Here is an 11,559-nt window from a genome sequence, read left to right as displayed (position 1 = left end):
TCCATATTTTTTCTTATAATTTAAAGTAATGCTAAGAAGAGTATATTTATGTATCACATTTGTATGACTTATTATGTAAACACGTATTTATAAAACAAACAAACAAAAACAATAGATTAAAATCATTAACCGATATGACATGCACACATCACCCGTTGCATTATGTATACAAAAAATGCAATCCGGTATTGTACGTTGACAAGTGCACTTGACTAAACCATTACATTCTCAACGTACAACCCCACTTAGCAATCGATTCACAAATTTTGCGCGACAAAAAACGCATACTATAGCTCCTCCTCTTCTGCATACATTCCCATACTACAAGATCCGCACAGACTCTCTCTCCCCCTCCCCCTCCTCTGCAAATCCACACGCAGAAGGTTCTGCTGTGCCACATTCTTCTCCGCTTATCGGGTCCTCCTACCGAAGCCCCGACCCGGGCACCATGGCCGCCGCTAACGCCCCCATGACGATGAAAGAGGCCCTAACGGTAATGCCACCTTCATCTCGATCCTAATTTCATCAAACCATTTCTGGGTTTTCGTCATTCGGTCATGCCTCATTGGATCGATCTAGATCCTTTTGAGAACTGCATTTTCACTCTGTTTCCCACTGACCCGTTTGCGAATTATGTATAAATCCGGCGTTTATCTGTGCAAGTTTGTGCATTTTTTGTTGGATTTTTGGCAATGCGTTTGAGTGATCGAGTGCGATGATGGTGATTGTTGATTTGAATTTTGTGTGGTTTTTCAGTTGCCTAGTATTGGGATCAATCCCCAATTCATCACGTTTACGCATGTGACAATGGAATCGGATAAGTACATTTGTGTTAGGGAGACATCGCCGCAGAATAGCGTCGTTATCATCGATATGAGCATGCCCATGCAGCCATTGCGTCGACCCATTACCGCCGACTCGGCTTTGATGAATCCCAATTCCAGAATTCTTGCTTTAAAAGGTATATGATTTGAATTCTTGAAATTAATGTAGTGATGCAATTCCAATGTGTAGTAATGCAATTTCAGCTTATCACTGTGAAATTGAATGTATATTGGAACTGTGTGATTTCTGTTATATACTGGATGCATTTCCATTTTTTGTGATTGGTAAATTGGCGAGCGTGGAGCATTATTGAAATTCGTTTTTTATTTGCGTGGAATTGTTTATAAACCGTCATAGTTTGTGTTGAGTTGTTGATTTTATTGTCTTTTTCTCTTATTATTAGTTGTTGTGGTGATTGTCCTGCTTACAATGGCTGAATTCAATGTGTAGCTCAAGTTCAAGGAACAACTCAGGACCATTTACAAATATTTAACATTGAAATGAAAGCAAAGATGAAATCACATCAGATGCCTGAGCAGGTGATGATCTTGTTCCTTTAGGGCATTCACAATGTCGAATTTGATGCTGTGAAAGATCTTTATTTATAATTTTATTTTGGTAACTGGTTGTAATCCTAAATTTGTCTGTTTGTTTTTTTCGTTCTTTGTAGATTGTCTTTTGGAAGTGGATTACTCCAAAGATGCTGGGTCTGGTCACACAGACCTCAGTATATCATTGGTTAATTGAAGGTAAGACGTCTTTACAAATCCTTGAATCTGGTTTCTTTTATTTTATTTTCTTCTCATTCTCTCATCTCTCCACATGAGGTTTTTTACTCTTATATTTTTTCACATGTTTTAAATATATTTTACTTTTAGGTGAATCCGAGCCTACAAAGGTCTTTGAGCGGACGGCTAATTTGGCAAACAATCAAATAATCAACTACCGTTGTGATCCTTCGGAAAAGTGGTTGGTCTTAATAGGAATTGCTCCTGGTTCAGCAGAGGTGAGTGATTATCTTGTTGTTTGCTAGTGTGAACTGGCACTTTTATAATTGTACATAACTGTATGAAAATAATTTTTCTATGTTAATATTTTTAGACGTGACCTCTTATTGCTATTTTTTCACTTTACTTTGTTGTGAAGTTGCTAAAAGATTTAGAAGAGTGGTCAAAATGTTGTGTTGTTTTCAATTCATGGGAGCCGGGATTAGATAAGATGTTCTAGTTGCACTTTTATACTTCACCATTTTATCCGTTTTGTTCTCACTGATACTTGGAAGTATGTAATTACTTTATTGAAAATAAGATTTTTTTTTTCTTTTTATTTATTTACTTTTATCTCATTATTTTTATAATTTAACGAGAATGGAACTAATTATGGTTTACCAGATTTAGTGACATCTTCAACAATTAACATATTGCTTCTGCCAAAATGACTGTAGAGGCCACAACTTGTCAAAGGAAATATGCAGCTTTTTTCTGTGGAACAGAAACGTAGTCAGGCTCTTGAAGCACATGCTGCATCGTTTGCCACATATAAAGTACGGTGCCATACTTCTTTCTCACTTTCTCTTGGCTTAAATATATGCGGTTTACTACTGTGCTATATTCTCTTACTTAATTTTCTGTTACATGCAGGTTCCTGGGAATGAGCATCCATCAATTCTTATTAGTTTTGCCTCAAAGTCCTCCAATGCTGGACAGGTTACATCAAAGATGCATGTAATTGAGCTTGGTGCCCAGCCAGGTACATTGCTTCTTCACTGGATTCCATTTAGAATATTTGAGAATATATTAGTGCACATCGCACAGATCTAACGTTTACTGTGAATTGACATCAGGAAAACCATCATATACTAAGAAGCAAGCAGATTTATTCTTTCCTCCGGATTTTGCTGATGACTTTCCAGTATCAATGCAGGTCTTACTTTTGGCTGTTATTACTTTGATTTCAACCATATGTTTAACCTATCAATCAAACTACATTCTTTTTTTCTCTTCTCGATTTCAGATATCGGAAAAGTATGGGTTGATATATGTTATCACAAAGCTTGGACTTTTATTTGTATATGACCTAGAGACAGCAACTGCAGTTTATAGAAATCGAATCAGTCCAGATCCTATATTTTTGACAGCTGAAGCTTCAACTGTTGGGGGTTTTTATGCAGTCAATAGGCGAGGCCAGGTCTTACTTGCCACTGTAAATGAACAAACAATTGTACCTTTTGTTAGTGGTCAGGTATGCTTTTGAGTCGTTTTGTGCATTTGACTACTGGAGAAAGAAAGTGTTAGGTCTTTATTTTATTGTTTGGGGATTTTGCAGTTGAACAATTTGGGGCTTGCAGTGAGTCTTGCGAAAAGAGGAAACCTTCCCGGTGCCGAGGACCTGGTAACGATTGCAGTTGGTTTTTGTAATAACATTCTGACAATTGGCACGTTTATCTTAGTTGTTGTCACTACTTCTGGTGTCGAAGAAGGAAATCAGTAACGATAGTGTGGGTTTTTGTGGTGCGTGTCTTTCCCCCATATGTGTGGAAATCAGTACGTAGTGATATGTAGAAATGAGATCCCTATATTCCCTCTGGAAACAACCTTTTCCTGGGAAGTTCTATGGTGCATTTAGTAATTTAAGTCTTTGTGGGTGTTCAAAATGTATGAGAATATGAATACATAATTGTTTTCTGTTTGCACTTTGGTGATATCTTGAAACTACAATATATGGTTGTTGTGCTCAGGTTGTCCAGCGGTTCCAAGAACTGTTTTCTCAGACTAAGTATAAGGAGGCTGCAGAGCTTGCCGCGGAATCTCCAATGGGAATACTCCGTACTCCTGATACTGTTGCTAAATTTCAGGTATAGCATTCTGATATTTGTCAGCTTATATACATATTCTTCATAGTTCTTGTGCTTCTCGGTGTCACCTTTAGATTACCTTGGAAGTATTGTGCTTCCTTTACAAGACTATGTAATCTTTGAATCAGGATCTAATTTACACACTTTATTTATTCTTTGCAGAGCGTTCCTGTGCAAGCTGGGCAAACCCCACCGTTATTGCAGTATTTTGGAACTCTTTTAACTAGAGGAAAACTCAATGCTTATGAATCATTGGAACTGTCACGTTTAGTTGTAAATCAGAACAAAAAGAATCTTTTGGAGAATTGGCTAGCAGAGGACAAGCTAGAATGTAGTGAAGAGCTTGGAGATCTTGTGAAGGTTTGAAACAAAATTGAGCTAACCTTAAAAGAGAAAGAAGAGGATCATGTTAGAGGGCTCTTTTCAACTTTTACTCAACAATGGCATTGTTGAGTCTGCTGCCGCTTGATTTTTTTTATGAGTTATATTGTCATTCTAATATTATGAAACATATTTACAATGCAGACAGTGGATAATGACCTTGCTTTGAAAATATACATCAAAGCCCGGGCAACTCCCAAAGTTGTTGCAGCATTTGCTGAGAGAAGGGAATTTGACAAGATTTTAATATACTCAAAGCAGGTCACACAACTTTGCTTTTCTTTGAACTAGAATCTTAATGACATACAATTGTTCAAATTCTCTCATTTTGAACAGCAATATTTTCCTGGCTGAAAACTATTATTGTGTCAGTTTTGGTAGTGTGATTTTTAATAACATGGCCAATAGCTCTTACTGGATTTTTATCTAATTGTGATTTTTAAATTGTCACAGGTTGGATATACACCCGATTATTTGTTCCTTCTCCAAACAATTTTGCGGGCAGATCCCCAGGTACATGCATTTCTTTGAAAGTTTGAGGCACTTTTCTCTTTACAGCGGTTTTGTAACTATTTACTATGCTCTTCTGACGGGTTGAGCTAAATTGTCTGACATTGGAACAACTTCAACTATCTTGATGGCAGGGGGCTGTTAATTTTGCTCTAATGATGTCTCAAATGGAGGGAGGTTGTCCCATTGACTACAATACCATCACCGATCTGTTCCTTCAGGTTTAAATTAAATATTGCTTTATGTTGTGTCAACAATTTTTTGTTGAAATATGTTCTTCATTTTGTTATTTTTCTGAAGAATGAGTTTTGGGACTTCTTGTCATTGTGTATTTTCTTTTATTTTTCAGAGGAACTTGATCCGTGAGGCAACAGCCTTTCTGTTGGATGTGCTGAAGCCGAATCTACCTGAGCATGGATTCCTACAGACAAAGGTTCATAATCCCTTTCCTAAACTTTGATTTCTTTTCCCTTTCTTTGCTTTTTTTTTTTTTTTTTTACTCACATGTCTGCTCCATATAATGTTTTTCTTAGGTTTTGGAAATCAATCTTGTGACTTTTCCAAATGTTGCCGATGCTATATTGGCCAATGGTATGTTCAGTCATTACGATCGCCCACGTATTGGTCAACTTTGTGAAAAAGCTGGTTTGTATTTGCGTGCCCTACAGGTATAGTAATTCTTGGATTCTAATGAATATTCATTTAAACATGATAATTTTTTTCCTAACCAATAGTATCTTTAATGCGCAGCACTACACTGAGTTGCCTGATATCAAGCGTGTCATCGTGAACACACATGCAATTGACCCTCAGGTTGGCACTTAAATTTCTTTGTAACTTGATAGTATGTGATGTAGTATATCTCTAACTACCATGTGTGTTAGGCTCTTGTCGAGTTCTTTGGAACTCTTTCTGTAGAATGGGCTCTTGAGTGCATGAAAGATCTTCTGCTGGTCAATCTTAGGGGCAATCTTCAGATTATTGTACAGGTAAAGTGCTTTTTTTATTTTTTTTTACCAGTATTGCTCTTTCATAGTTTATAAAGTTGAGGCTTACCTGATCATCTTGTGCAGACTGCCAAAGAGTATTCTGAGCAACTGGGTGTAGATAAATGCATAAAATTGTTTGAGCAGTTCAAGTCCTATGAGGGGCTGTACTTCTTCCTAGGCGCATATTTGAGCTCCAGGTATCAGTTTCCTTAAGTGGAAGAGAAGTTTAAAGATTACATTCATTTGCTCCGCAAGTTTTATGAGATTCTTTTTTCTTTGCCCCTTTCATTTATTCATCATTTCTGGACAGTGAGGATCCTGATATCCATTTCAAGTACATTGAAGCAGCTGCAAAAACTGGACAGATTAAGGAGGTGGAGCGTGTGACACGGGAATCCAATTTTTATGACCCTGAAAAAGCTAAGAACTTTTTAATGGAAGCAAAGCTTCCAGACGCACGTCCTCTGATTAATGTCTGTGATCGTTTTGGCTTTGTTCCAGATCTCACCCATTATTTGTATACGAACAATATGCTTCGTTACATTGAAGGTTATGTCCAAAAGGTATTCATACTTGGTGGCTTTATGTCATTTTTCTTTCTTTCTTTCCAATTGCAGGTTTCCTGTTAGCTTTCTCATGCCTTGTCAATGTTATTATTCAAATTGAGCATCAATCGTTATATATCTTTTATGGTTTGATAGGTCAATCCAGGAAATGCTCCTTTAGTTGTAGGGCAGCTATTGGACGATGAATGCCCTGAAGATTTCATTAAAGGTCTTATTCTATCAGTTCGTTCTCTTCTACCGGTTGAGCCCCTTGTCGAGGAATGCGAAAAGAGGTGTAGTGATCTCTTTTATGACCCTGTTTATCCTTCATCATTCACATTAGTTGCTTATCGTTTCTGTGATTTCTATTTGCAGGAATCGTCTTCGCTTGCTCACCCAATTCTTGGAGCATCTTGTGAGTGAGGGAAGCCAAGATGTACATGTCCACAATGCTCTGGGTAAAATCATCATAGATAGCGGCAACAATCCTGAGCATTTTCTCACAACTAACCCATACTATGATTCTCGTGTTGTTGGTAAATATTGTGAAAAAAGGGATCCTACCCTTGCTGTTGTTGCCTACCGTAGAGGGCAATGCGATGATGAACTCGTTAACGTTACAAATAAAAATTCTTTGTTCAAACTCCAGGCCAGGTTTGTGTGTTTCTGTTTGCTGGTAAGATGTTGGATCATGATTTTATGTGGCTCCCTTATGCTATTTACTTGATATGTGCATGTCAGATATGTTGTGGAAAGAATGGATGATGATCTCTGGGCTAAGGTCCTTGATCCTGAAAATGAATATAGAAGGCAGCTAATCGATCAAGTTGTATCTACTGCCTTGCCTGAAAGCAAGAGTCCTGAGCAAGTATCATCAGCTGTAAAAGCATTTATGACTGCAGACCTTCCACACGAGTTGATTGAGCTTCTTGAAAAGATAGTGCTTCAAAATTCTGCTTTTAGTGGGAACTTCAATTTGCAGAATCTATTGATTCTGACTGCCATCAAAGCTGATCCATCCAGAGTCATGGACTACATCAATAGATTAGACAACTTCGATGGACCTGCAGTTGGAGTAATGGCCGTAGAAGCTCAGTTGTATGAAGAAGCATTTGCAATCTTCAAGAAGTTCAATTTGAATGTTGATGCAGTGAATGTCCTGTTGGATAACATACAGAGCATTGACCGAGCTGTAGAGTTTGCATTCCGGGTTGAAGAAGATGCTGTTTGGAGCCAGGTGGCCAAGGCTCAACTGCGAGAGGGATTAGTGAGTGATGCCATCGAGTCATTCATCCATGCAGATGATGCCACCCACTTTTTGGAGGTCATACGTGCTTCTGAGGATGCAGATGTATATCATGACTTGGTAAGATACCTTCTGATGGTCAGGCAGAAGACCAAGGAGCCGAAGGTGGACAGTGAACTTATTTATGCTTATGCTAAGATTGATCGGCTTGGTGATATTGAAGAGTTCATTCTTATGCCAAATGTTGCCAATCTCCAAAATGTTGGGGATCGCTTGTTTGATGAAGCCCTATATGAAGCAGCCAAGATCATATTTGCATTCATTTCTAACTGGGGTAAACTAGCATGCACTCTTGTGAAGCTAAATCAGTTTCAAGGTGCTGTTGATGCAGCTCGGAAAGCTAACAGCTCAAAAACGTGGAAGTTTGTTTGCTTTGCATGTGTGGATGCTGAGGAATTCCGCTTAGCTCAGATTTGTGGACTCAACATCATTATCCAGGTAGCATTTCCTGTTTATGTTAATTTCACCTGTCTTCACGAAATGCTTTTGTTTATTAAGATGTCTCCCAAGATTGGTGGTGCGTATTCTTTGAATAAGTTTTTGTTAAGTTGTAAGCACTGCAGATTGCCGCACCTGTCTATGTGCCATAGGACACAATTAATTAGTTACTCAATTATACTTTTGATTATTTCTTACTTCAGCATGTTTAATTTTAGGTGGATGATCTGGAAGAGGTCTGTGAGTATTACCAGAACAGGGGATGCTTTAATGAGCTCATTAGTCTCATGGAGAGTGGGCTAGGATTGGAGCGTGCACATATGGGCATCTTTACAGAATTAGGAGTTTTATATGCAAGATACCGTCCTGAGAAGCTTATGGAGCACATTAAATTATTCTGTACCCGTCTCAACATTCCTAAGCTTATTAGAGCTTGTGATGAACAGCAGCACTGGAAAGAATTAACATACTTGTATATCGAATACGATGAGTTTGATAATGCTGCAACTACCATAATGAACCACTCCCCTGAAGCATGGGACCACATGCAATTCAAGGATGTTATTGTCAAAGTTGCGAGTGTCGAACTCTACTATAGGGCTGTGCACTTCTACTTGGAAGAACATCCTGATGTTATTAATGATGTTCTTAATGTGATTGCGCTTCGTGTGGATCACACCAGAGTGGTGGATATAATGAGAAAGGTTTGCTTCTGTCACATGACGTCCTTTATATTGGTCTCTGCTACCAAGTTTCTGTTCTGCCAGGGTTTGTAAATGGTTCTTTCGTGCTTACATGTTCAATCCCTTTGGTTTCAGGCTGGTCACATCCGTCTGATAAAACCATACATGGTTGCAGTTCAGAGCAACAATGTAGCTGCTGTGAATGAAGCTCTAAATGAAATATACATGGAGGAGGAAGACTATGACAGGCTTTGTGAATCAATAGATTTGCACGACAGCTTTGATCAGATAGGTCTTGCTCAAAAGGTGAGATTGAAGTTTTTCATACATCGGAAGTATTTGACTGAGACATGTAATTATTTGTTATTGATGCAAATGAACAGCTTGAGAAACATGAGCTTCTTGAGATGAGACGCGTTGCTGCATACATTTACAAGAAAGCTGGTCGATGGAAGCAATCCATTGCATTGTCAAAGAAAGACAATCATTACAAAGATTGCATGGAGACGTGCTCACAGTCTGGTGATCATGAACTTTCGGAGGAACTACTTATCTATTTCATTGAGCAGGTCTGTGTTCTTTTTATGCACTAATTATGCTCTAATTTAAGAGTGCTCATGCACGCCAAATAAAGCAAGGATTTTACTGCTCAAACATACTCATTTATTCGTTCCTTCTTCCCACCTCGTGAATTAAAGAAGGCGGTTCAGTCCATGCTTCCATCCCTTTCTCTTTGTAAAGTATTAATTTTTGATGTGGTTTTGTAATCATGTTCTTCTGTAATGAATATGCAGGGAAAGAAAGAGTGTTTTGCTGCATGCCTATTTGTTTGTTATGATATGATCCGGCCAGATGTTGCTCTTGAGCTTGCGTGGATGAACAATATAATTGATTTTGCCTTACCATACCTCCTGCAGGTAATGTTTTTATTTCTGTTGTCCTTTATCCACTGGTTACCTTTCAATTGTTCCTCACTCAGTCTTCTCGCTCTCTCTAGTTTATCCGAGAGTACACAGGCAAGGTGGATGAACTTATCAAGGACAAAATTGAAGCTCAAAACGAGGTGAAAGCCAAAGAGAAAGAAGAGAAGGAACTCGTTGCTCAGCAGGTATTTCTATTTGCTTTATCCTTGTTTTGTTGAGAGGATTTCTTAAACTAATTGTCTTTGCACGATCTGCAGAATATGTATGCTCAGTTGCTTCCTGCTTTGCCTGCACCACCGGGAATGGGAGGTTATGCTCCACCACCAATGCCACCAATGCCACCAATGGGAGGGATGGGAATGCCGCCAATGCCCCCCTTTGGAATGCCACAAATGGGCCCCTCTTACTAAATTTTGAGGCGGATTGAGGTTTTACGAGTGCTCTAACAACTTCTACTGGCTAAAAGCTAGAATTTCCGCAATTCTCCAATCACGCTGAAGGCAATTCGTTTTCACACTTCACATATGGTTGAGGGAAATGAAGGGTTGAGCTAGTTATTCCCCCACTTTCTTGCCGGTTCAACATCTTCGTATGCTGCGTGTTTATGGTCACGTTTTTAGAAGTTCTTTTAAATTTACAGTATCAATTCTTTTTTGTTTGGCCTTTTGAGAGATGTAGGATGGCAACCGAGCTTGCACGTAGTTCATGGCCATGGTTGTGGCAACATTGTTACTACCTGTATAGGAATTTTTTAAGAACTTGGTCTTGTTGGTGTCAAGAAACTTTTCATTGGTAAAATTCTTGTAGTAACATTTCTCACTTGGTGCGCAAGGCATTTCTGTCCATTACTATTGAAGATTGTCCCCCAACCCCCGGGGCCCCTAAAATCTGAAGGGCACAAAAAATGTATTTAGTTGGTCAATAATCAATACCTACAAGGTTTGGTTAATAACTTAATATAATGATGGGCTAGGATTTGGAGACTCATGCTTTTGACAAACGTTTTTTGCGGGGTCCATTTCTCAATGTATTTTAATGATCTAAACGTTTATTTTTTATGTCTCACCTCAAAGATTATATCTACAAAAAATCACCAAAATCTGAAATCATATGATCTTTGAATTAAATTTAATGTTTTTTTTTAGAACCATATTGGTCCCTTTTCTATCATTAGATTCCTACCAAAGTTCGATAAAATGCCAATTTGCATGTTATTTTGTCCAATACATATTGCGCACTGTGCACACTATTCTTATTACCTATGTTATAATCTATGAAATTAAAAAGAAAAAGAATTTCCTATGTCCAATTTAAGACAACAAAACCCTTCAATTTCTCTTATTATATTATGTCCATTTCCCTTATAGATTTAAAGTATACCTCGTCTAATAAGAAATTTTCGATGTGTCACGTGTCATGCATGATGGGTTCACAAGAGTCCTTATAACACTTCCAAAAGAGTTGGCAAAAACGTCAATGGCGGGGTCCACAAGATTTCAAGAGCCAACTTAATTAACAAATTATTGATGGATCTCTCTGGACCCAATTCCACCGAATTCTTTGGATCCTTCTTCTTTAAAGGCCGAATTGATGTCGTGCTTTTCCGGTGTGGACGTTGGCCTAGGGTTGGCGTCGTGGCCTCCCCTATGACATCCCGTCCCCGAAATTTCATTATTTATTTACGTATTTCATTATTTAAATTCGTGTTTCATTTACGTGATTTTTAATTTTATTTTAAATTCGTTAAATTTTAGAATTTTAGTTTTTGGAGTAGAGTACTCCAGATCTAATCTTTTTTTGTAAACTCCCTGTTAAGGAATAGAGTCTACTCACTTTTTCTCTGGTTTCCAGAGTAATCTTTTCCATAGTTTTCAATACTTGCATCATGGTGGCTTACAAGTCTTCATTGGTCACTTTTCCTCCTAACTTCTCAGATGAAGTCATGTTCTCTAGAATAGTTGGTCCTCATAGGGAGGGGAAATCTTCTGGTTAATCTGTCATGCTTGATCTTGGTAGACACTGGGGTGGCATGTGTTATGTGTTCCACCTGAAGGTTCGTTCCTTCCTTTTTCTTCTTGGCATACAAGACTAATGGAATCCCACCG

At 38.3% G+C, this 11,559-nt stretch overlaps 1 protein-coding gene across 1 annotated transcript; it reads left to right on the top strand.

Annotated features, from left to right (window-relative positions):
• Positions 1–259: 259 nt before the first annotated feature.
• LOC103931231 (clathrin heavy chain 2) lies at positions 260–10,302 on the top strand. Its single transcript, XM_048564413.1, has 30 exons — positions 260–493; positions 757–961; positions 1,276–1,364; positions 1,496–1,574; positions 1,704–1,831; positions 2,270–2,368; positions 2,466–2,574; positions 2,669–2,748; positions 2,839–3,066; positions 3,151–3,216; positions 3,563–3,679; positions 3,842–4,039; positions 4,205–4,321; positions 4,514–4,573; positions 4,705–4,791; positions 4,920–5,003; positions 5,104–5,238; positions 5,321–5,383; positions 5,455–5,559; positions 5,644–5,756; positions 5,870–6,122; positions 6,261–6,397; positions 6,480–6,758; positions 6,846–7,848; positions 8,067–8,552; positions 8,667–8,837; positions 8,915–9,100; positions 9,326–9,448; positions 9,529–9,639; positions 9,712–10,302. The coding sequence occupies exons 1-30, from the start codon at positions 449–451 to the stop codon at positions 9,862–9,864; spliced, it is 5,109 nt and encodes a 1,702-aa protein (XP_048420370.1). The 5' UTR covers positions 260–448; the 3' UTR covers positions 9,865–10,302.
• Positions 10,303–11,559: the final 1,257 nt, after the last annotated feature.

This window comes from the organism of the source record quoted next, unplaced genomic scaffold (assembly GCF_019419815.1).
Source record: "Pyrus x bretschneideri cultivar Hongxiangsu unplaced genomic scaffold, Pyrus_bretschneideri_v1 Contig39, whole genome shotgun sequence".
Taxonomy (NCBI): Eukaryota; Viridiplantae; Streptophyta; class Magnoliopsida; order Rosales; family Rosaceae; genus Pyrus; species Pyrus x bretschneideri.
Note: the sequence above shows the minus strand (reverse complement) of the source record. Positions and strands in the feature narration are given on the sequence as shown.

What these genes read in the sequence shown, in the direction of transcription:
- LOC103931231 (XM_048564413.1), top strand. Translation starts at nt 449, where the DNA reads ATGGCCGCCGCTAACGCCCCCATGACGATGAAAGAGGCCCTAACG. An exon ending in TTTTGCGGGCAGATCCCCAG is followed by an intron (nt 4,574 to 4,704) that starts GTACATGCATTT and finishes TCTTGATGGCAG; the next exon opens with GGGGCTGTTAATTTTGCTCT. An exon ending in ATCTTCAGATTATTGTACAG is followed by an intron (nt 5,560 to 5,643) that starts GTAAAGTGCTTT and finishes CATCTTGTGCAG; the next exon opens with ACTGCCAAAGAGTATTCTGA.